This window comes from Peromyscus eremicus, chromosome 14, assembly GCF_949786415.1.
Source record: "Peromyscus eremicus chromosome 14, PerEre_H2_v1, whole genome shotgun sequence".
In the NCBI taxonomy this organism is placed as follows: Eukaryota; Metazoa; Chordata; class Mammalia; order Rodentia; family Cricetidae; genus Peromyscus; species Peromyscus eremicus.
In genome coordinates this window covers 1,450,333-1,478,028 of record NC_081430.1, presented here as the reverse complement: position 1 = coordinate 1,478,028, position 27,696 = coordinate 1,450,333, and the positions used below count along the sequence as shown (strand labels likewise).

Genomic DNA, 27,696 nt, shown 5'->3' with positions numbered 1-27,696 from the left:
GGTTGGTGCCGTGTGTGCCAATTTGTCACTACGGGAGTGAAGTCTTTGTGTTTTTAAAATCTGAAATGTGAGTTTTAGGTTGGGTGATGGTTTATCTCAAACATGCCCCCTCCTCTCTGGGAATTTTCTAATTTGGAAATAGTAAAACAATTCAGTATGATTTCCTAGCTATGCAGATATACAAAAATAATAGTTGTCTAACTGAAGGATGATCATTCAGTATGAGAACGTAAGTGTAATCTGGGTGAATTAAAGGCCTAGGAGTAAAACAAGCTTTAAAAGTCTCCTTGCTATAATCTGCTAAACTCTCAGTGTTTGGGGTCTTATAGGAACAGTCCTATTCACTGAGCTGATTTAGTGTATAAAAGTAATGGCTTTTTGTGGAAAAGACATGGGGAGTAGTGTGTGTGAATTTTTTTAATAGATGAACCAGACATGGTAAAGTGTGGTTGTTTTGGTATTTACTAGAATTCTTCTTTAGAGACAATCAGTTGCCTTAGACCAGAAGGAAGATGCCTCGTTTAAATTATAGCTGCTTATGTAACCCTTTATCCAGGTCCAGCTTTATTTGCACCTGTGTTAGATATGGGGGTCTAAGAAGAATGTGTGAAGAACAGAAGGCTAGGCTGCTAGCCACTCTATCAGCTACTATGTAGTTGACACAACCTATCTATTATATGCTAATGATTTTCTTTATGCTCTGGACTAAGTGCTTGTTTAGAATAGTTGATTGTGAAGTTATATAAAGTATAATATAAAAGCTAAGAGTGTAAGTTGTGTTTTTGAGTAGCTTTGCTCCATTACCACGAACGGTTTCCATACACTGGCCTAAATCACCGAAGTCCTGCCCATCAGTAACCCTGGCCCTATTCTAGGTGGTAAAACATAGAAGCCAATTCCTCCTTCTGATGTTTAGAATGGTTGGAGCAACAAAGAAACCAGTAAAATGGTATAAACTACTCTATATCCTTCCTGTTGAACTTCCACTCAGGTTTCTCCACTGGGGGATTTAAAAGGAATAAAGTTTTGAAGACAGATGTTGACCTAGCAAATGGGGTGAATACTGTTAGATTGTGTGTCTTCTTAAAGGTAGGAAAGTACTTTACAAATCCATCTTTACAGAGAAAGTAACATTTCTTGGTAGGATTCACAATGACCAAATCAATAAAAGAAACAAGAATTATAGTAAATATATTTGTATAAAACCAATGTATTTAACTCCATACAAAAGTGGGTGGATAAAAACATTAAATAGGTAATGAGTTATTCTGAAGATGACTGCATCAATTTTCACATGTAGTTAGTTACTTTGGTCACTGCAGCCGCCTTATAACCTTTTTCCTGTGTTATAAGCAGGTGCTGTAAACAGCAACCTTTTCACTTATGTCCTTAAGGAGTGAACGCACCTCTCCTTCCAGTCGTACTAATTCTTGAGCTTTATCTTCTAAGTATTTTTGATTGTCTTCATATTTCCTTTCTAAGGCTGTGGAGATAAAAATAAGGTTAAGTGTGAATTGTTTATAGCATAAGATCTTAAAGTTAATGTAAGACCACTGTGCTGTGGGATGGTCTGTATATCAAATCTGTTGCTCTGATTGGTCAAAAAATAAAACACTGATTGGCCAGTGGCCAGGCAGGAAGTATAGGTGGGACTAACACAGAGGAGAACTGAGAGAACAGGAAGGTTGGAGGAGACACTTCCAGCCGTCATGACAAGCAGCATGTGAAGATGCTGGTAAGCCACGAGCCACGTGGCAAGGTATAGACTTATAGAAATGGATTAATTTAAGATATAAGAACAGTTAGCAAGAAGCCTGGCACGGCCATACAGTTTGTAAGCAGTATAAGTCTCTGTGTTTACTTGGTTGGGTCTGAGCGGCTGTGGGACTGGTGGGTGACAGAGATTTGTCCTGACTGTGGGCCAGGCAGGAAAACTCTAGCTACACCACTGAAAACCTAACCCAAAGTGAATAGATTTTCACCTTTATAAAAAAAACAATAAACCAGAAGAAAACACCCACCTTCCAGCAGCTGAAGCTTGCTGTTGGCTTGAGCCAAGAGTGTTTTTGCTTCATTTTGTAGCAGCTCAGCTTTCCTCCTGGCATCTGCTGACTCTTCAGTTTTTTTGGCAATTAAACTTTCTACCTTCTTATACTTTTCATCAAGTTCGCCATCTAGAGTCTGCAGTTCCACATTAAGACAGAAAGAGGTGAAAATGGTAATGTCAGTAATTAAATCCAAGAGCATTAGATCAAAGACATTGTCATCAAAGTACTCACACTTCATACTAAGTTGTAAGTTTTAAAAACATTGCAAAGAAAATTTGGAATTGTAAGTCAACTATTGTGGGGGCTTAACCCTATTTACTTGGATGAGCACTTACTATAGAAAATAAGCACAACAAGCTATACAAAAGTACACTGAACATCAGGAAACCAGAAGGAACACAAAGGTTTAGGAAGGAAGAGATTGAGCTTGTGGTGGTGCACATCTTTAATCCAGGCCCTCTGGAGGAGTAGGAGGTAGATCTGAGTTTGAGGCCAGCCTGGACAATATAGTTAGACTGTCAAAAATAACAAAAAACCCCAAAAATAAAAAAATAGAGAATACAGGGTTTGGGGCAGTAGGTACAAATGGTAATTATGGAAATTCATTCCTAGAGCTTTAAGAAATTTCAATAGGGGCTGGAGAGATGGCTCTGAAGTTAAGAGCACTGGCTGCTCTTCAGAGGTCTGAGTTTAGTACCTACCTAGCAACCACATGGTGGTTCACAACCATCTATAATGAGATCTGGTGCCCTCTCCTGGCCTGCAGGCGTACATGCAGACAGAGCACTATATACATCAAATAAATTAAAAAGAATTTTCAATAGTATTTTTCTTTCAATGCCTCATGAGATTTGGGAGATTTGTGCCTTCAGAACTACAGGTAAGTAGGAACAACAGAGAAGAATTGTCTGACACTGGCAAGTAATTTTTCTTAAGGTTTGCTTCTCTTCCCAATTCAGGTCCAGTGAAATTACTTTTTTGTAATATTGAAAAGCTCCAGTAACATTTTTTTCTTTTTTTTTTTGGTTTTTCGAGACAGGGTTTCTCTGTGTAGGTTTGTGCCTCTCCTGGAACTCACTTGGTAGCCCAGGCTGGCCTCGAACTCACAGAGATCCACCTGGCTCTGCCTCCCGAGTGCTGGGATTAAAGGCGTGCGCCACCACCGCCCGGCTAGTAACATTTTTTTCAACAAGAAGAAATGAGAATTAGGTTATATAGTAATTTTAACAATCCTGACTCCATTCCCAAGTTTAAAAAGCTGTCTTTGGAGGTAAATTTAGAAATGAAATGTGTATGTAAAACAAATCTGCTAAATATAGTGCCTTCCAAATAAGAAGCAAAAGGTAGCAAATTCAAAACAAGTCTAGAAAGAAGTGAGGTTTGATCTCCTTTTTGCTCCTTTATTTTTTTCCCCATACAAACATTAAGCTTTCCCCATTCTGTCTTTAAATTATTTTCAAGTGGCCAGCTAACTGCTATGTCATAAAGACCTTTCTCTATGAACTACAGCATAGAAATACCAGTCTAGCATGTATGCTTTTAGACTACCACCCCAGATCATTAATTACATTTCCCTAAACTCATACCCAAGTTGAGATCTGAGGTCCTAAGTTTACAGTTGGATTCCATAATTCATTATTTTTCATGTACCTCTAAAGATGTTTTAAAATTGGTCACTGGAGTGTTTGTATCTTATTAATGTCAAGGAAGGCAAAGTGAAAGATTAGTTGCCTATTTATCAACCTAGCTATGAAGTTACAAAAACTTACCTTCTTAACATCATCTGCACTCTGTTTTACACTATATACTACTTTTTCAATATATTCCGCCTCCCCAGAATTCTGGGCAGCTTTACGCTTAAGCTCTTCCACATTCCTCTCAAGCTTGCTGATGCGTTGGGAGGCATTGGTCAGGGTTTCCTCAGAAGCTGCAGTTTCAGATTCAATCTAAAGGAGTAATGTTAATCATCCAGACTGCATTAATACAAGTTAAAGGGAGGTGAGGCTGTTATACTAGTTTGTACTAGACCACAAGCATTGACAGTTTTAAGACAGCTTAGATCAGGGGTTTTCAACCTGTAGGTTGAGACTCCTTTGACGGTTACATGTCAGATATCCTACATAACAGATATTTATATTACAATACATAACAATAGCAAAATTACAGTTTTAAAGTAGCAATGAAATTTATGGTTGGTCACCGCAACATGAGGAACTGTATTAAAAGGGTTGCAGCATTAGGAAGGTTGAGAACCACTGGCCTAGATAAAGTGCCCAGCTTCAGTCATTGCTGTGTCATGTATCATCAAAAAGCAATATTTGCTGATCTAAGCAATTGAGGCAGAATTTTTTCTTGATGTTAAGAACCACCTTCAGGCAGGCTGATGTGTTTGGCTAAAGAACATTCACAAACAAGCAACTGTGAGAAGGATTTCCAATGAAAACTCTTAATTATTGTGAAAGGGAAATGATAACTTCCAGTCATCTGTTTAGAAATTCCTGTTAGCTCAGTGTTAAACTCAGTAGTAGAGGGGAGTTAGCTAGTAACTGAAGACACAGATAAGAGATACTAGAAATACTGAGTTATCCCAGAGGAAAAAATACCTGAGTAGCTGGTAAGGGTCTAAATTGATCTCATTGGAAGGACAAACACTTATCTTTCAAAAGCTAACCAGAGTAAGCAGCCTGGTCCTTAGTATGTTCCATAAAACTAACCGAAATCAAAATGTGTAACAAGTTAAAGTTGGTAAAGAAACAGGTCACATTTTGCAAATCAAACCCAAGATTTTCAACCTCTTAAGTGTACCATTAACTTGGAAAAAAATTGTAAATAATAATTAAAATTAATAGTTAAAATTCTTAAGCAGTGTGCTTAGTTTCTGACAAACTTTCACTTTAGAGGAGGGAAAAAAAAATCTAATGTCTCAATGTCTTCAGAGTCCTTTTATTTTTCCCCATACAAACATTTCCCACTAAGAAATAGTTCACATTTTTTTAAAGGAATAATTTCTAGTGTTACAAGAATTCTTGTCCCTAAGTAACAGTTATGTGTTTCCCCACATAGCCCAGCTCTAACACCTTACCGATGTTAGCAGGTTTTGGGTTCCCTGGATATCCTCCTCGGCTTGTTTGATTGCTGCCTCTGCTGCAATCTGGGCCTTTTCTGCTTCTTCTAATGCTTCCTTCACCATGTCTGCAGTGACTTTAACATCTGTTGCACTTTTGCTGAGCAGAAGAACAAACACTGCTTTTTAACATGAGACCCTTCATTAGTTAAAGAAGTCCTCTTTTATAGCATGCTAGTTAGAGCAGATGACACCCACCCACCCACCCGGACTGCCAGTGTGTCTTCAGATACCTTGCTCTTTTTGCTTCTTCCAGCAATATCTCAGCTCTGGCAATGTCAGCAGCACTCTGCTGCAAAATAACTTCTACTTGAGAAAGGGTTTCAACTCGTTCCCGGATGTCTTCTGTCAGATTCTGTAACTGCTGTGGAGTGCTAGGCATTTCCATTTTCAGTACTTCATTAGCAACTGCTTCAATACTTTCCAGATCAGCACTATCCTCTGAAAAGCAAAGACAGAAAATTATGAGCTGGTTCACTCAGCCACACATCATGTATCTGCCACTTCAAGATTACAAGAGACACACCCTATTTCAGAGACTAGCCTCTCACATGGAGAACTGCTGTAGGCTGGAGAGGTCATGGAAGATGAAGAACCAAGCAGGTTTTGAGGGACATTTTGGGCTGGGGAGAATGGGCAGACAGAGCATTGTTGTGTTTAACTGTGGCTTCAGGTTATGGAAGATCGAAGCCATCATTTAAAGCTGGGGCTGCAAGGCAACAAAAACCTTTACACTTAACATGAGGTTGGTATATTCTGTGTCCCAACCCTTAGGCAGGGCTGAGTTCAAGGCTAGCCTGGTCTACATAGTGAGTGGGGATAGCTAGGACTGTGTTGAGACCTTATCTTAGAAAGAAAAAAAAATGACATTCTTTATCAGTTACCTAAATTCTGGAATTTCTAGAAAGGATTGAGTATAAGAATCAAGGCAGTGTATCTTCAGCCATACACTGGAGTTTCTTATGTGTTGCTAAGCTTTAATAGGTCAGATCTGTTTTCATTTTTTGACTCCTTTTTTTTTTGGTTTTTCGAGACAGGGTTTCTCTGTGTAGCTTTGCGCCTTTCCTGGAACTCACTTGGTAGCCCAGGCTGGCCTCGAACTCACAGAGATCTGCCGGCCTCTGCCTCCCTAGTGCTGGGATTAAAGGCGTGCGCCACCACCGCCCGGCCATTTTTTGACTCTTAAGAACATAAATATGGACCCCAAAGGACTTAAACAGGGAAAAGAAATACATAGTTGAGTCATAGCTTCCACATCGTGTTTCCAATTGTCACTGGAAAGCAGTTTTTATTAGTCATTTCTCCTTTCTGTTAACAGGATATTGCTCCCCACCCCACCCGACTTATCTGAAAATCAGGCAGAGGATCAAGTGAGCACTAAGGCCTCATTAGTCTGCCAATTTTTACAGGCACACTCCACTTCCAGTGGCATCTGTGTATGGACCATGGCTAATTTCTGTCCAGAGATGCAAGGGAATGCTTAAAGGTTTCTTCCCTCTTAAAAGGGTATAGTAAAGAAGTAGGGAGGGGTCCTCTTCTATCAGCCAGTGTCTTCATGTCAGACTACAACTTGTAATGATGGGGCCATCTCAAGAATGAAGTTAATTAGCTTAAAATGGCAGAAGAGAAAAGGCAAAGTAAGTAAGTCTCAGACCCATGAAGTTACACTATTTTTGAACTGTTTTTTTTTTTTTTGGTTTTTCGAGACAGGGTTTCTCTGTGTAGCTTTGCGCCTTTCCTGGAACTCACTTGGTAGCCCAGGCTGGCCTCAAACTCACAGAGATCCGCCTGGCTCTGCCTCCCTAGTGCTGGGATTAAAGGCATGCGCCACCACCGCCCGGCTATTTTTGAACTGTTATGTGAGGTCATAAATACCCCTCTTGACTAAATTCTGATTCAATTAGGAGTTTTCTTGCAACCCATTAACATCCATGTTGATAGCATGTGAACTATAATCAAAACTTAAAATTTGGACCAGATTCTAGAGATTTCTTTCTCCACAGAAAACATTAAGTGCTAGGTTCTGGACACAGATGACAAAGGCTTGGGGGCATTGCCAAGTAACTCCTTCAAGGTCCTAATGATAGAAGTGCTACTTGGGAGTCCCAGCAGGTATGGCAGTGTCTGCATAACACTTGGGAAGGTTATTTACAACATATACTCCAAGAAAAGGAGGCCCACAGTGAAGGCTTAGCACCAAGAATGATTACTGCCCTATTAAAGTACCAGAGTTTGGAGGTAGCATTCACTTGGGGGCTTACAAATGCCTGTAATCCCAGCTATAGGGGAGCTGATATCCCCTTCTGGCCTCCATGGGCACCTTTGTACACATATGTACATACATACATTTGTTTTAAAAATGTTCCCCCCGCCTTTTTTTTAAAGGCAGGCTGGGACTCCTGTAGTTTTTCTATGTAGTCATGGGTGATACTGATGCCTGTTTCCTGCTTTCACCTTTCAAGTACTGGGATTTCAGACATGTACCTACATGTTCAGCTTGAAAAAGATATTTATTTATTTTTTGTTTTTTGAGACAGGGTTTCTCTGTGTATTCCTGGCTGTCCTGGATCTCGCTCTGTAGACCATGCTGGCCTCAAATTCACAGAGATCCACCTGCTTCTGCCTCCCAAGTGCTGAGATTAAAGGTGTGCACCACCACCGCCTTGCTTGAAAAAGATATTTCTTAACAGGGATATTTTCTGTTACTTGAATTAAAATGCAGATAGGAATTCTTGCCTCTCAAACAGAACCTTGCAGGAACAAATATCTGAAAGTGGAAGTAAAACAGAAACACGACTTGCCAGTCAGAAAGTCTCTGATCTGTTTGATGAGGTTCCTCAGGTCATCATTGCTCTTGTCTACTTTTTCTTTGGTAGCATTTGTTTTCAACAGGACATCCTGAGCGCTCTGCTTAGCTTCATCCGCTCTCACTTTTGCTTCAGAGACCTAAACATGAAAAATAAGCCATCTATGAAACCATCTTGCTCTCTCTAAAGCAGGCCAGAATGTCAAACTAGAAAAAGTATTGTTGATAAGCACAGAAACAAATTCCTCTGTTTAAACAAAGTATTGTACTTTTATGTAGACTAAAAGCACTCAAATACAGGTACTGAAATTCCTGTTCCATATTCTTAGGGCTAGCATTTGAAGTGTTCCACAGCTGTTTTGCTCCTCTAAAACACCTATTGATCTAAGAAGAGTGTGTGTCACTTTAGAACAATGCCCAATTGTGTGTGGTACAACAATAACAGGTTTTCTCAAATTATTGTTAATCTAAAATTTATTCTGCTTTCTCCTAACATACATGTTATTCCCATGAAGAGAAAGTAAATAAGAACCCTACCGCCACCTTTTTGACCACACCTTTTGTCCATCAGCTTTCACAATGGACAGTGAATTTGGTCAGCATGTATAACTAACTTTTCAGATCCTCCCTACAACTTCAAGCCAATAAACAAGAAAGCCTGAATTCATCCAATGACTTACCATCTTGGAGAGCTGTTCCACCTCAGCCAGAGCACTCAGAACATCGCGGTCAAAATCCATGGCTTTCTGCCAAGCGCTATGGGCCACAGTGACCAGACCACCACAGCCAGGGCCCCCACACTTCTTCTCTCCTTCATCAGTTCTGCAGTTGGGGCCGCCACATTTACTTTCAGAACAGTCAGCCCCTGGAGGCGTTCCACAGATCTGCAATAAGCCAAGGGTCAGGCACAGGGGTTCAGGGTTAGCCAGCAAGAGAACAGCTGGGTGGCCCAGAGAACACAGGTGTCCTCAAACAGTATTCAGAGATGCAGGAGACAGCCAGCTTGCTTCCACTGAACTTTACTCATCTCCATGCCTTCTACCCAAATGCAGAAGGATAGCATATGAGCCATGCTGGGTGACAAGCATTATCTGCTTTATCAAGTTCTGTCAATGTGAGAGTCAGAACTGAGTTAGACTGGGATGGGAAGTACCTTGGAACTTGGTTAAGCCCAGTGCCTAGTGCTCTGGTGAATATGGTCTGCTATCTGGCACATAACTCTGATATGTAACTTGCATCATCGAGAACAGAAGAGATGTGAGCCAAGTGCCAAAGGACAGTGCTGAGGATTTAATGTAGACAGGGAAGCAGGAGGGTGGGATTTGAGTAAGGAAAGTGCTAGAACATTTCAGAAGGGAATGAAGACTGTATGAATAAAGGTGGATGTAGCTCTTCAAAGTTCCGTTGACCACCCCACCCATCAGGCACCCAGTCCTTTTTCCTTTACCAGAAAATTAAAGACCATCACATGGTTATGGCACAGAGATGCAAACAGAAATTCCAAGTATGCTGTATGATAGGGAAGGGTTGTGCAGGAAAAAAGTTATATTTAGCACTTTTATGGAAACTGTACTGAACAGAGGCAGGGATTACTGCAATGGGAAGCAGTTACCAGAATACCCACAAATAGGAAAGTATTGTTTTAAAGATACAATGTTTTTAGTAGAAATACTGTGAACTCTTGGCCCAAATAATTGTAAAATAACTACAATCCCATATATGTTAGTAACTAAAATAAGGATCTTTCACATATCTGGTTTATAGCCCATAAAGCACTTTATTCTATGTACTATGGAAAAAAATGAGTCCTACTCAAGATTCGAATGTAGAGCCTTAAAAATGTTTTCTAAAAACAGGCTGGCTTTAACAAACATGAGCAGGGATAAAAACTAGCATGGCTGAGCCTTTCTTTATGAAGAATGAGAAGTACTCAAGGGACACAAAGAGGGAAAGATTAGTCACAAGAGAATGGCAGTACAGAGCGCACAAAAATCTCTCACAGCATACCTACGACAAGAACAGTTTTCTTAAACAAGCTGTGCCTTACCAGAAAAGCCCGCACAGAGAGGGTGCTCATATGTAAGGGGAGAGCCATCCCTCCATACCTACATACTGCCCACTCTTAAGTTGCCCGCTGTTAAAAAACAGAATCCCATTAGCAAGCTTAGCTGCACCTCACTGCAATTTGTAGAGATTTTAAAATGACTTTTTTTTTCTCATTAGGATTTGTAAATGAATCCTGAAAGATGAGGAAAACTAGCATTTCATGTGGAAATGTGAAGAGCTGTGCCCTCTTAGGTATAAGTTATGCTAAAGCTAGGCCTTTATTTTCTTTTCATAACAAAATCATGTTAAGAAATTTGTGTAGTAAAGCATCGTGAGATAATGAACACCAAACCATGCAGGCATCAATAAAATTGATGCCAATACAGAAGATGGCATGCTTTTTTTTCTATTTCAGACTGTATGTGGGTGGTGGGCAAGAGGGACTATGGCAACTACGAGTGGTCAGGAGAGTTTTCCACCGTCTCCAGTATACCATAGCTCTGACTACGTGAGAAGCAGCTCAGCTTGCTAGGTTGTTGCTTTGTCATGGAAGGAATGTGGGAGGGGGTGGTGAGTAGGCGTGGGTGCCCAGGGCCTTATAAACGGGTGTCCTCTTTGCAGGCTTTCCACCTGATTCTTAGATTCCTCTGTCTAGGCTGAGTAAAAGTAGAAAATAATGTTGGTATATATATAAAACTACCTCTCAGTTCTCTGCTTCCCTCCCATGAAAAACAATGAGGAAAAAACTGGCTTGGCTTTTTGCCCGATTTTCATTAAACTCACTACTCAATTTCATATGGCTCCAGAGTTACTTTCTAAACACTTCTAAGAAATTAATCTACTTTCTAGGCCAGCTCAGACTTTCATCTTTACCAGGTAATATTACTGGAACAAAGACTGATGGAAAAACTTGGCTAAGTCTGTCCCTGAACAATTCTCAACTCTTCCATGCAAGTTTTTTGTTGTTGTTGTTGTAGTTTTGTTTTGTTCAGGCCACATTATAAAAAGGGTCCAGTCTCAGTAAGCAGTCCTTCAGCTGATACAGGTGATGGGGGAAGTGTCCTGACTCTGGTGGTAGTAGTTAGAGGCAGGAACAGGCTGGAAGCAAGTACTCTTGTTCCTCATGACTTATTATGGCTAACCCACATTGTAGCCCAGCACCTGGAGCACTGGAGTCATCCCTGCAGGTTTGCAAATGCAGTATCAAGACAAGGCAAGAAGTTTTTGTTTTCTCAGTTTCCTATGAGACCACAGAAAATGAGAACAAATCCCAAGCCTCACCATCTCTGAAGTTGCTGACAGATCTAGACTTTGCAGTTTGCCTGCCAGTTCGTCCAGAAGGCGTGCCTGTTCCTCTTGCTTTTCCTTGAACTGGGACTCTTGATCCACCATCAAATCTTCTACTCTGTCTCGGGTGAGGGCTGACTGCTCCACCGTGCTGCTGGGGTCTGTGGTGGAGGCATTCACCCTCTTTTCTGCCTCAAGAGAGATCTGGAAGTACTTGGTAACACTATCCAAGGCACCTAGGGCAGGAAATGAAATTGCCTACAATTAGTCTCCTTGTCCCTGGTTCCTCACCAACCAGGACCCATATTTGGTATTTTGTGGCCCTGAATTATACTCTAAAGCTTTAGGAGTCAAGAAAAAAAAAATCTGCAGAATTACAGATTCCCTGTAGTGAACAGTGAATCTCTTCTATCCCATTAGTACCTTGTCAAAATATGGATGTTGCCAAACACTGGGGTGAAAATGAGAAACTAAGCCACCATGCAAATGTTGTTTCTACACACAGGCAAACATCTAAATCCTGGTGTTGGGCAGCCTGGAGATCTCCAGATGACTGTTTATGTTTGTTTATCTATTTGGGTCCATTCAAATAATTATATACATAAAGAGCACGGTACATTTTGGTATCAGGGACCTACTAAAACAAAATGTATAATGCAGAATTGTGTCATTAACAAATTTCACCTTTCTTTTTGGGGAGGGTCATATACAGCCCATAATATTAATAAGTAAAATATTTTCAAAAATAACTTAAGCAAGCAGTAATCTCAAATGTGGAAGGATTTGCAGAATTAACAACTTAATATTTTTGGTATTCACAAGTCTAAGGAAAGGGTAGGGAGTTAAGTTGGGAAATAGAACACATTTTAATTCAATGGAACCTCTGCAATGTCTTATTTCCAGGTCCCATATTAGAAAACCAAGAACTTTAAGCCCCATTTGTGCCAAAGACTCAAACAGAAAAGATTTAAAACTGTTAGAAAAAAAATTTTTTTAAGGAAGTATTAAGAGGATTATTTATTATCCAGGCTTGAGATTCCTGCACAAGTCCTCACCCTGAATATCGGAGTTCTTGATGAATTCTAGCTGCTCGGCCAGTTCTTTCACAGTCTTGTCAAGGCTCTTTGCTTCTGCCTGCAGTGCATCTAGCTCTCCAGCTGTGCTATTACTCTGTAAAGCTGTATCAGATAATTTCATTTCTACTTGAGCCATCTTTTCTGTAACATCTTTGGTTAATTTCCTGTAAAAAGAAAAGTAAGCTTACCTAAAATTGGCCCAAACTGTCAAATCTCACTATATCTACTAGCACAGTCCCCCACCCTCCATCTTCAGACAAGCCCAGAGTTATAATCCTCTATGTCCTAATTTTATTCCTACAAGAGACACTTGACTAACACCTTTTCATCAAATACTTTGAAGAAAAACACAAGTGAATGCTCAGCTCTGTGGTGGTGGTGGGGTTCCAAGTCTCTGATGTAAAATAAGCAAGGGTCAGTGCAGGCTGCCAGCTCTCAATGTAAGTGGCTGCAAGCCCTGTAAGCCCCCAGACTCAAGACTTAATGCAGAAGAATGTCTCCCATTCACCTGCTAAAAACCTTTCCTCCAAACCTCACCTCAGGGCTCTCTCCTTCAAGATGGAATATAGGAGGAAGCCCTGCAACCCACCATGAAGACAGCAGAAGCAGCTTTTCATAGGTTCTGTGCTCCAGGCAAAGCTGCATCAGAGAAGTCTCTTCTGTCCTCAAAACAACACCCTTTTATTTAGAAAAAAAAAAAAAAGCTGCAAAGGGGTGATCATTTCTGGAGAATGAAACACAGCCTTTACAGTATTTCCTCTGGACCCGAGACCCATCTCTCTCCCCTCTGTCATTTTTCTGAAGCTGTACCGTAGAACTTTACTTGTGTATGATATCTGTGTGCACGGAGAGCACAAAGGAAGGTTCAAGAAGACCTAGTATTGGGATTACTGGCTCATCTGAAAGAATCTAATTACCTTCCCAGGAATATGACAGTCACTCTAAGTTCTAGAAAATCATTCAACCATCCTGGCAAATCTTTTCTCCTCTACTCTGGGAGCTGAGGGAGGAGAAACACCCTAGATCAAGAATCTGGGGTTCGGGCTGGAGAGATGGCTCAGAGGTTAAGAGCACTGGCTGTTCTTCCGGAGGTCCTGAGTTCAATCCCCAGCAACCACATGGTGGCTCACAACCATCTGTAATGAGATATGGCGCCCTCTTCTGGCCTGAAGGGATATATGCAAGCAGAACACTTGTATACATAATAAATAAATAAAAAAAAAAAAAAAAAAGAATCTGGGGTTCATTAGGCAACAGACTAGACAGGCCCTGTCTCTTAAAGAAATCAACAACAAGATGTAAAAATACTGTAAGATGTAAAAATACTAAAAACAGGCCAACAGGATGGCTCAGCAGCTCAAACTATTTACCAGCCTGACAACCTCCTCAGTTTGATCTCCAGAAGCCCCATGGTGGAAGGAGAAAACAGTCCCATTGGTTGTCTTCTGACCCTTCCATGGCACAAGTCTGTATACACACACACACACACACAGAAAAAAAAAAAAGCTAAAACCTTGGAGGTGGGGGGGGCATTTTTTTTTAAAGAATGCTACTTAAGGGGACTGATGAGAAGAGCTTGCTGCTAACCCTGACAAATCAAGTTCCATCCAAGAACCCATTTGGTAGAAAGAGAACTGGCTCCTCCAAGTTTTGACTTCTACATGTGCTCTGAAGCATGGATATACCTTGAATTCCCAAATACATGAATAAGTTTTTTGTTTTTTGTTTTTTTTAAAATGCTCCTTAAGTTGAGAGGATACCATGAATGACCCAACACAATGAACAAGCACTGAAAAGGATTATGGGATCTGATAGGATGACTTTCCTGGTGATAATTTCCCCCAGTGTTTCATTTTTATTAATTGACTGATTGCAAAGGCTTTCATTTCTTTTCAGGTCTCAAAAATCTTGCCATTAAAAATAATATCTAGGGCTGGTGAGATGGTTCAGCATGTAAAAAGGGACTTGCTGTTAAGCCTGATGACCTGGGAAACAAATGAGTTCTATAAGTTGTCTGCTGACCTCCCTAAGTATACCATGGCAGACACATGCCTACACACATACAAATAAACAATAATTTCAAATATATTAATATTTTTACTGAACTGAAGAGCAAACCTAGGGCTTGATGTACTCTTAGGGCTGAGCTACCCCTCCAGCCCAAAGAATGTGTTAATATATTCATTGTTGTTGCTCAGTTTGTTCTCAATATATAGCCCAAGCTGCCTTCTAATTTGTGAGCTTTCTGCCCCAGCTTCCCTAGTGCTGGAATCTCCAGGCTTGTGACACCACACCCATCTCTATTTTCCTTTTTTGTCCTTCAATTCCTAAGTCTTACTGTGTGCTGTTTTGGGGGTCGTAGTTGAAATACTGAGGGCAAGGAAAAGGCTAGGATTCAGGGTACAAACATGACCCCTGATTGGCATCTCCACTCAATTCATATTGCTTTAACTGATAAAAATAAACAGTACTGAATCAAAGAAATAAATATCCAGAGAGGGCCCAATTCAGAGGCTGTTTCTGTGTAGGCATTTCATAGTTACATCAGTGATGCCTTTCATGAGACAGCAGGTGAACAAAAAAAATGATTTGAAATAAGGGTCTTATATTTGTGGTGATGGGAGTTCCCTAGTAGTAGCAATACTTAAAATGACAATTTAGGTTCATAATTTTTCTGTAAGTGTGTTATCATTATATAGACTGATCCTTGTATTCGCTGTTGGGCAATGGCAAGAGAGAGAGAAACTCAGGAATTAACATGCCACCCATGTTCACAAGCTTCACACATGACAAAGCTGAGAGTCTACAGATCTTCTGCCTCAAATCCAGTTATGCTGCAACAGAGCAAAGTGGAGTACTCTATCCTACTCACAGTGAACATTGTTGATAAGCAAGGGACTCAGCCTGTGTAATCAGACTAAGAAAACCTAGCAAAAGTACCACCCTGGTAAATCTTGGGTAATTCAAAAGTTGAAAAACCTTCCCGAGTGATTTTCAGCTCATCAGCTACTTACTCTGCTTCCTCAAAGAGATTGCCAATGTTTTTCAGTGGTTCTGCTGCTGGGCTCTGGGCCAGGATGTCTTTTATCTCATTGACTTTCTTCTCCACAGAGTCCACGGTCTCCCGGTATGGACCAATCACACCACTGATTTTCAAAGCTTTGGCTTTCTCCAGGAATTTTTGGGTCCTGTTGGTCAGCTCACCAATGATCACATCCCAGAGAGCAAAGCACTGGTGGCAGGGTGTGCAGTCAGGGAAGACCCCCGAGTACCCTCTGGTGCACTTGTCACAACGTGGACCCTCAACACCCTCCACACAGACACACTGGCCTGTGGACTGGTCACACTGTGGTGTCTCAATACCCCTGGGATCACAGTCACAGGCTGGAAGGGAAACAGAAATGCTAGTTGACTTAACTACATTACAAGCTTCAGTGACAAAAACTAGCATTTAAAAATCCTCAATCACTGTTACAGCTTATAGTGGCTTGGCCTACCAATACATGACTCAACCCCTCTTGGCCCTTTCTTAGTAAGAGTAATGGTAATTTAAAAATCAACAGATAAGCCTTGCTAAACACTTACTTGTGGCAAGCATTGTAGACATGTTTTATATGTATCGCATCACTTAACCTTCACAGCATTTCTATGGGCTAGGCAAAATAGTTATCACTATTTCTCTGAAATGGAAACCAAGGTGGAAACATTACATGACTTGTTCCAAGTTTCACTGAAGGGAAAATCAAGATTGAGTACTCTGCATCTCCAGAGTCCATCCTGGCCTCTCTCTAAGTCTGAGCTCCCACCTAATAGCAGTATAGATGATTCAGACTGCATCTTGATGTGACCCCTTTGCTAGAAGCCACATCCTAAAGGAGCAGCACCTAAATAATCAAACCTACCTGCTCACAAAACAAAGCAACGTGTACTGGGTAAGATGCAATAACCTTGAGGAACACAAAATATCTGGTTTAAAGGCTTCCACTACAGACAATCCACCTTCCATCTGCCACTGTGATTAAATACCTCACAGTGGGAGCAACAGACTCATAAAAATGTCAGAAGTGATCCTAGGGTGTCTTGGGAACCACCTGGTTCTAATCTGTGACTGATCCAATGTAGTTGGCACCTCACCTTAGAGCCAAATGGCAAAAAGAGAAATCCTGCCTGGCAAAGAGAAAAACCAGCATTCTTGGACAACAGCTGACTGATATCACTTATTACAACACATATACTTCTTAACCCTTGCTTAGAATTCTGAACCTCAGAACACTGTGTAGTGGTATTTGCTCCACCCATGACCTTGGGCTATAGGGCCCAAAGGAGGCGGTGCTTCTTGCTGTTGTATGTGACCTCTTAAAAGGAGAAGAGACACATGCCCCCTTCTCCCTGCTCCTGTATGCAAGGTGAATTCGCGCCTGGTCAGATCAGAGGACGATGCCAGCTGTCTACTCCGTTCTATATTCGGGAGCGTATTTCCTCACCTTAACATTTACCTTAATAAATGTTTCTAATGCTTCTTAAACAGACTCCCATGGATTTATTGCTTTATCACTGAGTCATTTTTCTGTCAACATTTGGCATTTCACAGTATTTGTGGAGTTTGAACAACAGAGGGTCTGTACATGCACCTCTGGTATAAAATCAGAACAAATATGCTCTCTTATTTCCCTAAGCAGAGTATGAACTCCCAGGGCAAGGGCACGTCGTAAGCCATTTTTCCACTTGGCACCAAGCATAGAATTCACTTTTAATGCAGGAGTCCAATGGTCTTGCCAAATGAGGTCCTAACTTCATGTACAAGTATTCAAGAGGCATTTCACATATCGGTGTAAGAAATAACCAGTCTAAAGCAACAGTGTCTCTATGGCAAAGCTCTGTACCCCGGACTCAACAACATCAGTAGCTGCGATTTCCCACCTTAATGCTTTTTCATGGAGCATCATCCAGAATCAGCTGGACTGGCAGCCCTGAGAGCTGCTTACATCTCCAGCCACTGCTCAATCCATGAAGGTTCTTGCAGCCTGAAGGGTTTGATGGCACTTGCCACATCCTGCTTTGTATTACTCACTTATCTATTACCTTTAACAAGGTTAAGGAATCCAGCACCATGGTTAGAACACAATTATGGGCTGAGGCTATAAATCCTGTCTTCCCCTAAACCCCTCTGTGCCCTAGGTCAAGGAAAAGCAGGCCAGGAAAAAAGGTGGGTGAGCAATCCTAGAAAGGAGTCATGACTTCCACATCTGTAAGAAGGGTAAAGCTCGCACCTATCTCAGGAAAAATCACGGCAAGGGTTCAAGCACTTGTGAGAGCATGTGGTACACACCAAGCACTAGGCTTTTACAGTGATGCTAGGCTTTTACAGTCACTATCTGTGTGGAAGAGACCACTGAATATATGACTACTGTCATCAACTGTCTACAAGAAGTCCAGCTTTGCCATCAATGCTGCATATCCAGTTGTAGATGTAACCAACTGTCTTATTAAATAAGAAACACAGAACCAATGCAAAGAGGAAAGCCAAGAGATCAGAGCTAAGAGCCTTACCCGCCTGCTGCAGCTAGCCTCTTCAGCCAAGAGACCTCTCCAAAAGAGACCTACTTCTTGTCTGTTTGTCTTTATATAGACTTTCTGTTCTGCCTTCTCATTGGTTGTAAAACCAACCACATGACTGCCTCGTCACTGTCTGTTGGCTGTATCCTTGAACACACAGAGATCTACCTAGCTCTGCCTACCAAGTGCTGGGATTAAAGGCGTGCACCACCACCGCCCAGCTTTTGCTATGGCCCTAATAGCTCTGACCCCCGGGCAACTTTATTTATTAACATACAATTAAAATCACATTTCAGTACAAATAAAATACCACCATATCCAGTCTTAGAAAGTCTTTGCTGATGGTAAAGGACTTTACCTTTGCTGACCAAGTCAGCAACCCAGGTTAAGGGACTATCAGCATTAAGAGAGTTATAGGTATTTCTCAGATGTTCAAAACCAAGGAACAGAAAGTTAATCTGAGAGAAACTGCCAGAAATACTACCAAACACTGATCAAATGATGACTGTATTGAAAGAGTGAAACTGCAGACCCTGGTTTCATTAAGATTTTTTGTTTCTGAACAGTTAACTGATCTCCCCATAGACAAAGTTCAACTATTTGCCCTTAGAAGTTGGCTGGCACTTCCCAACACAGCTAGAGATGCACGTAGGCCACCTTCATTCCTCCACGTAGGAAAGAATACGGTGCTGCCTCTTTGAAATTTCAGAATATGAGACTATACCAAGTAGGATACTGGGGGCCATATATGGCATGCTCATTGCTCACCTACAAGAGAGATTTCCAGATTATCTGTCAGTTTTACCAGTCTGGGTACCTTTAAGACCATTTAATAAGAAATCCATATTGAGTATGATATTCAGGAGAAGAGTTCCAGGGTACTGGAGAGAGAGAGTGCATTAGGTAAAGTGCTTGGTGCATAAACCCGGGGGGGGGGGGAGGAGGGGGATAACTTTGATCCCTAGTACCCACATTTAAAAAGTTAAGAGTGAGCTGGGTGGTAGTGGTGCATGCCTTTAATCCCAGCACTCGGGAGGCAGAGCTAGGCAGATCTCTGTAAGTTCGAGGCCAGCCTGGTCTACAGAGCAAGATCCAGGACAGGCACCAAAACTATACAGAGAAATCCTGTCTTAAAAAAAAAACCAAAAAAACCAAAAACAAAAAAAGTTAAGAGTGATGGCACAAGTTATAACTCAGTCCTTGCGAGGCATTTCCTAGAGACTGATGGCCAGCTAGCTGAGCCCAATTGGTGAGCTCCAGGCCAATGAGAAATCCTGTCTCAAAAAACAAGGTGGACAGCTCCTGCGGAAGGGCAGTGAAGGCTGTCTCTTTGCACATGCAGGCACACATGTGCTTTCTCTCACTCATCTCTCTCTCTCCCCAGAGTAAAAAAAAAGTCTAGATATTATAAAAGCTTGGAATTGTGATGTCTGCCACAAAGAGTACATAAAACTCTATGACAAACTGGGCAGCTCTTACCTCTTAGATAGAGAGAGGGAATCCTTTTATCCAGATAGAATGAATGAAGTAAAGAAAATTGTAGATGAAGTATTCATGGAAGGAGATAATGAAAGATAGACTGTCTCAGGTCAATTAATCACAGGGGTTTTTACCTATGATATATTTGACCTGGCTGCTCTCAAAATAAACAAAACGAAGCCTATTGGAGGAACAAACAGATATGGTCCTATGTGGTTAGACAGTGGACTTCTAGGTAGGATCTGCTTTTGCCCAAATGATTGCTTTGTATAACCCTTAAAATAACTCTGTATTGCTTGATCTGGTGTGGTACTAGGGGATGAAACAGTTTAAAACACATTTAAGTGAAACCATGTACTACCCAGACCTTTTGGAAGGACTACAGTGGTCTATAGTCTTGATTGTGGAAGAATGTAAACTGCTCAAGACATCTGCTGCCTGTGGCTATTTTAAGTATGCTGACATTGTTCATAACCAGTTAACTATTATATCTCCTTTGACAAAAAAGTGCTGGACCATAGAGGAAACACAGATGCATGCCTTCACTGGAACCAGATCCATTGCATACCTGTCATTTCTGAAGAAGTATGATGAAGAGATGCTCACAAAGCCCGAAAAACCAGTATCATTTTGGATCAGAGAAAGAATGGCATCTAGTGATTTTTGTTTTTCACAGATTTTGCAAAAGATTTTTGATGACTTATTCTTCCTTGTTCTCTGTGAGTGCATTTATAACTGGCAACTACTTCCACAGCATGCTGACGGCTGCTATCATGGGCAGAAAGACTAACATGCTGGGAATGTGCTAAAAGTGAACACATGGTGGATGTTACTATATGAAGTGGTAGCTGCTGTCATGGCTAAGGATTCAATGTACTGTGAATAAAACCTGCCCATAGGATGTAATTTTTTACATTTGAACATTCTGGGGTTTTGTTGTTTTAACCAAACTGGCCATTGTATGTATATATTTTTTAAAAAAAGCAAAAAATGTTAATCATGTATACTTTAAAAACTAGTAAAGAAAATATCATCATCATCAACAACAAAAACCTAACTCCATTATTATCTGTGCATGTAGGTGTTCTGTTACTGAGGTTTTTTTTTTAAAATTATGATTTCTAAGAAGCAGATCCACGAACAATACTACACAGATTAAAAATGACTGAAAAGAGAACACTAGCCAACTGCTCTCACAATGGGGATTCATCTACGTCCCTATTTCTAGAAGGTTCCTGCTTCCTTCTAGTCTCCCCTTGAGGACCTCCTCTGCCCATCTTCACTGACCTGGCATTAAGGCTTCTCACTATCTGGTGAAACCAAACCTTCCCAGGACTCAAGCTAAAATTGTTTCCTGAGGGTCCTTCTCATAGTCATGTTGACATGACATCTGTGTTGTCTTCTAGCTTGGACAGTCATTACCTCTCCTCTTTCAACATCAGCTACCGACATGAGCGCCTCTGGTACTGGTTCTGCCCTCATTAGAGGCATGGTTCTGGGCAAGCCACTTAACCTCTGAGCCTGAGATCCATCAACTATGACAGAGGTTATTCATCTGCATAGGTTAGTTGTTGCATCCATAAAATTAAGGTGTGTATAATATACCTAAAAAGTGCTCAGTACTAAAAAAAATTATCTGAAAATTAATATGCCCCATTTTCCCCAAATAGCCCATTAAGAGCCTCTTGGTTAGGCAAGGCACCTTTTGAGATAAGATCTCATGGAGCCCAGGCTGGCTTTAAACTCATTATGTACTGAGAATGGCCTTGAATTCCTTAGCCTCAATTCTTTACCTCCCAAGAGCTAGAATTACAGGTGTGTACTGTCAGGTCTAGCCTACTCATCACTGTGCACCTACTGTGAGTGACTGTTCACCTTTATACTGGAAATTGAAATCTGATCTTGAACACAGAAATGAGACAACCTGAAAATCAAGTAATGTATTATCTGCTGCCCCAACTTCCTACCACATCCTACCCCTGGCTTTGCTGACAAGCTCACAGGCTCCCAGCCCTTGCTACAGTGCTAAAGACTTGCCGATAGTTTGCATGGAAGTTTCTATTTCACTAAAAGCAAAGGAATACCGGGATGGCCACGAGTTTAATTCCCAGAAGCCACATGATAGGAGAGAACTGACCCCTGCAAGTTGTCCATTGACCTCCTTATGTGTGTCAAGGCAGCCCCCAAATATTAAAAATTGTTCTTGATAGCAAGGAAATCTTAGTACTTTCATCCTCTTTTACATAGCTTTCATTTTTTCTGACATTCCAATCCCTTTCTTTTTTATGACCTTGGTAACAAAACTTCAGTTCTGGAATGAAAGCTGAAGGATAACTGACTTCAGCTCCCATCTTGCCTGGGGTCCACAAGCTTTTAAGTGAAGACTAAAAGGTAAACATGTAAGGCTTTCCTGGCCATTCTGCCTGGCTGGACTATCAAATCTGGCATTGGAGCACAAAGGAGCCATAGACAACCTATCAGGAAATGAATGCAAAGCTTTATTTACCAGCAAGGTAAATAAAACTGGGTTAGCTGCTGTCTATAGCTTGCTGTCAAGTGTAGCTCAACTTTGGGGTTACATGTGCTCTTTTATTAGGATTATAGAAAAGAAGACTTCTTCCTAACTGAAGTTATGGTTCTCTAAAAGCTTAAACACAGCCTTATTTCCCGAGTCATAATGGAAGTAACAAAAAAAGGTAGGTAGGCTGCATTTGGCAGTGTACACTTGTAACTCTAGCACTTGGGAAGAGAAAACATGAGGAAAAGAAGTTCAAGGCCAGCCTGGACTACATGAGTCCTTTTTCAAAGGGTAGAGGAAGCAGGGAGGGGAGAAATTGTGGAAGAATGAGTATGTAGGCAAGGAATGTATGGTATTTCCTTCTTTTTCTGTGGTATTGAGGAATGGAAATTAGGTCTTCCCACATAGAGGCAAGCACTGTAACACAGTTTCCCAGCCCACCACCCAGAGCCCACACCTATGCCTTGATGTTGCAGTTTCACTGATTAGAAAGCCACTGCACGCCTCCCTTTGTCATCTATGAATGGACAGAAAGATTCCTCCTGTGACCTCGACCCCTGCAGGACACAGAACAAAGCTTCAGGCTGTAGACTGAACTAGTACGTTCAGCACGGGGTAGATGAGACTTTCCATCCCAGCACAGTGGTGGGCTTGTTCCAACTTGGCACAATAGGCCAAGAACACCAAGCTGCTTGAACAATAGGAACATTCAACCATTTTTATGCCAGAGGCTCCAATCATTTGTCTTTCACATAACTACATTTTTTTTCCCATAAGGAGACGACTTAGCTATGACCTAAGTCCTCCAACAAGCATAGTTTCTGGATGGCAGCAGAAAGTCTAAATTTGTGCTTTCAACTGAGAATAGATTGGCAATTTATTGCATAACCCCCGAGAGTGCGGTCTTTAATTTCAGATGGCACTTGTTCTAGCTGCTCTCTGGGGCCCTCTCACTGTCAGTCACTCCAGTACAAAGAACCCTGAGCTGTGTCTCGCTCTGCACTGCTGTCCCTGCCCTCAGCCAACCCTGAGCCTTGTTGCCACCCAGGCCACCCACAGCCCCAGAGCTGGCAATGAGCCCTATTCTCCAAACCTAGAAGTTCCAATCTTCTCTCTTGTAAATTCTGAGCCTTTTTCAGTCTCAGTGGCTTTTGGGGCCCAACAGATTCTTGTTTAAGGGCCTGCCTGCACAGGGGCTTGTGCCCTATAGAACATTACTTTTGACTCCTGGATACCAAGTATCTGACCCATCATGGTGATATGCTCAGTTCTCCCCTTCTACAAATTTCTAAAACCCTTTCTTCCCTGTCTACTCTCAGGAGACTGAAGAGAGACAATGTAAAGTGTAATGTTCAAAATCACGGTGATAACCAAATAGCCAGTGTGAACAACTAGGTCAAGCACCTTTTACCCTAGACTGACATTTTAGGAGACAAAACTTCCTTGCTCCATCTGAAACAGAGGAGGTTGGAATGGTGGTGTGATTTAGGAGGAAGCAAGGAAAAACAGAATTTCTACACCCAGGTCCTATCAATCTCTTTTAGGGCATTCTTCCCTTGAGCCTACATCCAGAATCAGTATTTCCAAGGGGCTTTAAAACAACTCTTTAGTGGCTAAAGGGATGAAGACTCGGGATCTAAGGGTGACAAATGTGGAAAGATCTGAGATTAATCTTTTAAAAGTAAACTCTGTGTACTATATTGAAAACTATGTATGTATAACATGTATATAAATGCAGAAATAAAGAACTAGAAAGATCAATACCATACCAAGAGAGGTGCATGTGGAATAGGCAGAAGAGGCAGGGCTCTGTTCTCCTAATATAGAGGCACTGCTTGAATTGAAATCAGGCAGCTGGCCCCATAAACCTGCTCTTTGCCATGGGATCACTCCATTTGTCGGCCTTCCTGCTGCTCTTGAGCCGCTGGGACCAGGCCAGTATAATGGTCTTTGTAGTTTCTTTATAACAAATCTGGTTATCTTAAGGAGAAGAAGGAAATACAAAGGGAAGAACAGACGGGGCAGGTGTGTCCAGTGACGGTTACAGTAGCTGGTCCTATGACTTTCAGGACCTTCTAATGGAAGTGACAAAGTCAAACCTTACTAGGAAACTACATCGGGGTTAGAGAACTATGAATGGGAATGTACTTACTTATGGACCTAACGAACATCATCCCTGTGTGAAACAAACTGTGACCTAAGATGTCCATTTAAATCTGCTGGCAAGCCTCAGTGAAAAATCAAATCAGATGTAATTTGCTCAGGTCTTGGCCACTATTTCACCCTTCTGTTGCTAAGGCATGACGGTTCTAGGTCGCCAGCTTCTATTGGAGATGTTGAATGAACTAGCTACTCATTGAAGAGCTATTTCTTGTTATTACTGTATCCAAAAGAGGAAAAGGTCATTCTTACATTTTGAGTTAGACAAGGACCTACAAGAAAAATATATCAAAGAGCATGTAAGAAACTATAGGAAATAATTACCTAAAGATATGCTTAAAACATAGGGAAGAAAAAGGAGGAAATGGATGGGAGATAGTTTAAACAGCTTATAAAATCCTTTCATGAATGTTTCCTAAGGTCTGAAAAACAACTTGCTTGGTTAAAACAATGGCAACTGAATAAAAATTAAGCACTCTTTCTTACTCATGGAGTTTTAATAAGTGGGCCTTTTGAGATAGGTTCTTGCTACGCTGACCAGGCTGGCCTAGAACTTTTGCTATTCATGCTTCAGACTGTGTTGGCGTTTACAGGCTGAGCTACCACACCCAGGAGTAAGTTTCTATTAAGAAAAGGTCCCGTTTCTCTCTGCCTAAGTGAGAATCTGGGTTTGAATTACATTGAAAAGACTTGGTTGGAACTCCAACCATATTCACTTCACTCAAGGCTCTATGTCACCCTCTTCTAGTCTCACTGGTGGATGCTGTATTAGCAGCCTGCTGCAGGGTGTGCTGGAGTCTTGGATTGACTATCATACTGGAGTAATCACATCTGTGCATACATGCACAAGGGAGCAGATCAATTTGTCAGCATGCATGGCTCATGTAGCCTCACTTTACTGAAAAATCATTTTTAAAAAGTGACTGTGTATACTGCAGAGTGTGCATGTGTCCTTGCCTGTTTGTGTACCAAGACAGATGACACTCCCCATGGTGTGGGGCTGAAGAAATAAGGACACTCTCTGTTTACTAGTCACATTTACTCACAAGGTTAGATTAGGAGTTCTTTAAAAAAAAAGCACAAACTTGTTATATCATTTTGACTACACTTTAGAGTTTACCAAAGGCCCCTACAGACCTAAGACTCCTGTTCTTGCCCACCCCACCAAAGCATCAGCTTGGGGCCTGGCCTCACCTCGGCATTCCACATCGGGGTCTCCCCAGAAGAGCTCCTGGCACTCGCTGCAGGTACGGCCTCCAAAGCCTGGCATGCACTGGCACTGCCCGGTGAACTGCAGTCCAAACACATATCTGTCAGGTGGTCTCAGAGGAGAAGCCAGTTGTAACTTGCCCCAACCCAGTTAAGTGACCGAAGTGGAACCTGGACAACTGTGGTACAGACTTGGGAGGGGGTCACACCAGCACTTCTGAGATGTTCTCTTGTAAGGGGCTTGAAAAGGTCTCTAGCGTGGTAGGATTTCAGCATCTTCACTTTTTCCACAGATTGATACCAATCCCAGGCCACCTGTGGCATGTCTAACTCTGGGGGAGTGTCAGTTTTAGCCTACATCAGCAAGTAACAGCACTTCTGCAATGCTGCATGGATGGCTGTGTAGTTCCTTTCAAGCTGAGCAACTATGAAAACTGATTTGGGTGCCAGACAAGGGAAAGGAATGACATGTTGAATCTGTATCCACAGCTAGATACTATACTGAAATGCTATGGATAGGTTAAATGAGGACCTTGTGTACAATAACATTGCCTTAGCCAAGAAGGATACGCAGGGACTGACAGCCAGTCTATACTCTGCTTGCCAAGCTGGATGCTATCTGTTGGCCTTCCTCCATATGGGGCAAAGTCACCTGATGGGCTAGTTGTCACTGAGCATCTTAGAGGCCTCACCCCTAGCCACAGCTCCTCACCTCATTGCAGGATGGCCCAAAGGAATGCGCAGCATTGCAACTGCATGGCTCACAGCCGGTCCCACTGGCCAGCCGCCAGGTATTGGGTGCACATTGATCACAGTTCTGCCCGATCACGTTGGGAAGACACAAGCACTGACCAGTGGCTTTGTCACAGTGGCAGTCAGAGCCATTGCAGTGCTCCTGCACGGTGCCCAGGTAATTGCAGACACACTCTGAAACAGAACAGCATAAGCAAATGTACATCTGATCACATTCATGGGTATACAGCATGCAGAGGTTAGCTCCATCTAAACAGCTAGGGTTTTCCTCTCCAAATCTCAATGCTGACATGCAAGAAAAAAGTAAAAGGAATGTTTAAAAAAAAAAAAAACCCTAAAATTAACATCCTTTAGAAATTCTCACAATACAAAATGAATTTGACACTTCCCAGGTAGATGACATGTCCACATAAATGTAATGACAGATTTTGCTTGCCTAGGAATAGTTTCATGATACACAGATTCAAATGATTAAAAATTTGAAAGATTTCAAACTTTAAAAATTTAACTGGAAATTATAAAAATACACCAGTGGTAATTGAGACGTTCAGTGATTTCAATCTCCTGGCAGGAAGCAGCCATAGCATATGTCAGAAGCAGCAGGCAGAAGCCTTGTAAGCTAAAAAGACTTTAAGGAATCCAGCCCTGTGGGTCCCCAACATTCCACATGTTTATAAACAAAACCAGGAGCCTTTGGGCTTTGCAGCCAGAAAGCTTGGCTGATCTCCTGATAAGACAAATGAGATCTGACCGGTTTTGTTGTTGTTGTTGTTGTTGTTGTTGTTGTTGATGATGTTTTTTACTGCTGTTACTTCTTTCTTTGTCTTAGGGGAGAGGCCTACTCCACTATCCACATCAGAAAGGTGCAGCCCTCCCACAGTGGGAATTCAGGTCTGTAAGACCCACCCAATAAGCAAGTTCATGGAAAGAACACACCACCATGCACTCTACTGCATGGCATTTATCTTGATGACAGCCACAATTTCCCCTGGCACAGGGCCACATCTTGAGACTTGTCTTGCCAAAGAATGAAGATTTACAGATTAAAAAAAAAAAAAAAAATCAAGTCTCATCTTTCATTTGTTGAATGTGAAATTTTGCCTTGCTGAACAAGGGTTTCTCCTTGTGAAATAAGCATCCCAAACAACAAAATCCTGGTTAAAAAAAGGGGGTGGTGGTGGTGGAGATCACTGTAGTGGGCATGCTAAATGAATGTGCATCTTACTTCTACAGTCTTGTCGAAGAGCATCACCATAGTATCCATCCTGGCAGAGCTGGCAGTGGTCCCCTTCTGTGTGGTATAGGCACTTGAGGCACCTTCCCGTCTCCTTGTCACAGGCTTCTGGATCAGTAGTGTCAATGTTGTGATGACACTGACAAGGCTGACATGACCCTCCAAAATCTGAGGGATTGCCAAAAAACCCAGAGGCACAGTCATCACATCTGGAGCCTATTGGAAAACAAAACCGAGATAATGTTCAATTCACCTTATCTAAAAGCCTGATCACAAGTCCATTGGTATTCCTGTCCTGGGGACCAACTAAGCAATGACTCATTAGTATCACTACGTAATTTGCCAAGCCTGGTGTCTCTGATCTCAAAGAGAAGGAACAGGCTTCTGGCTGTGAGGGAAG

General features: G+C 41.7%; 1 protein-coding gene across 1 annotated transcript in view; it reads right to left on the bottom strand.

The window, feature by feature from the left end:
- Nucleotides 1-1,180: 1,180 nt before the first annotated feature.
- Lamb1 (laminin subunit beta 1) overlaps nt 1,181-27,696 on the bottom strand; it is a 67,700-nt gene continuing 41,184 nt past the window's right edge. The window contains exons 22-34 of the mRNA XM_059279129.1: nt 27,288-27,512; nt 26,022-26,236; nt 25,295-25,391; nt 15,402-15,771; nt 12,367-12,551; nt 11,306-11,547; nt 8,659-8,862; nt 7,974-8,118; nt 5,406-5,613; nt 5,131-5,272; nt 3,818-3,994; nt 2,022-2,181; nt 1,181-1,483 (exon numbers count right to left, since the gene is read on the bottom strand). Coding sequence (XP_059135112.1) covers nt 1,347-1,483; nt 2,022-2,181; nt 3,818-3,994; nt 5,131-5,272; nt 5,406-5,613; nt 7,974-8,118; nt 8,659-8,862; nt 11,306-11,547; nt 12,367-12,551; nt 15,402-15,771; nt 25,295-25,391; nt 26,022-26,236; nt 27,288-27,512 — 2,507 coding nt within the window. The 3' untranslated portion in view covers nt 1,181-1,346. The remainder of the gene's footprint in view (nt 1,484-2,021; nt 2,182-3,817; nt 3,995-5,130; nt 5,273-5,405; nt 5,614-7,973; nt 8,119-8,658; nt 8,863-11,305; nt 11,548-12,366; nt 12,552-15,401; nt 15,772-25,294; nt 25,392-26,021; nt 26,237-27,287; nt 27,513-27,696) is intronic.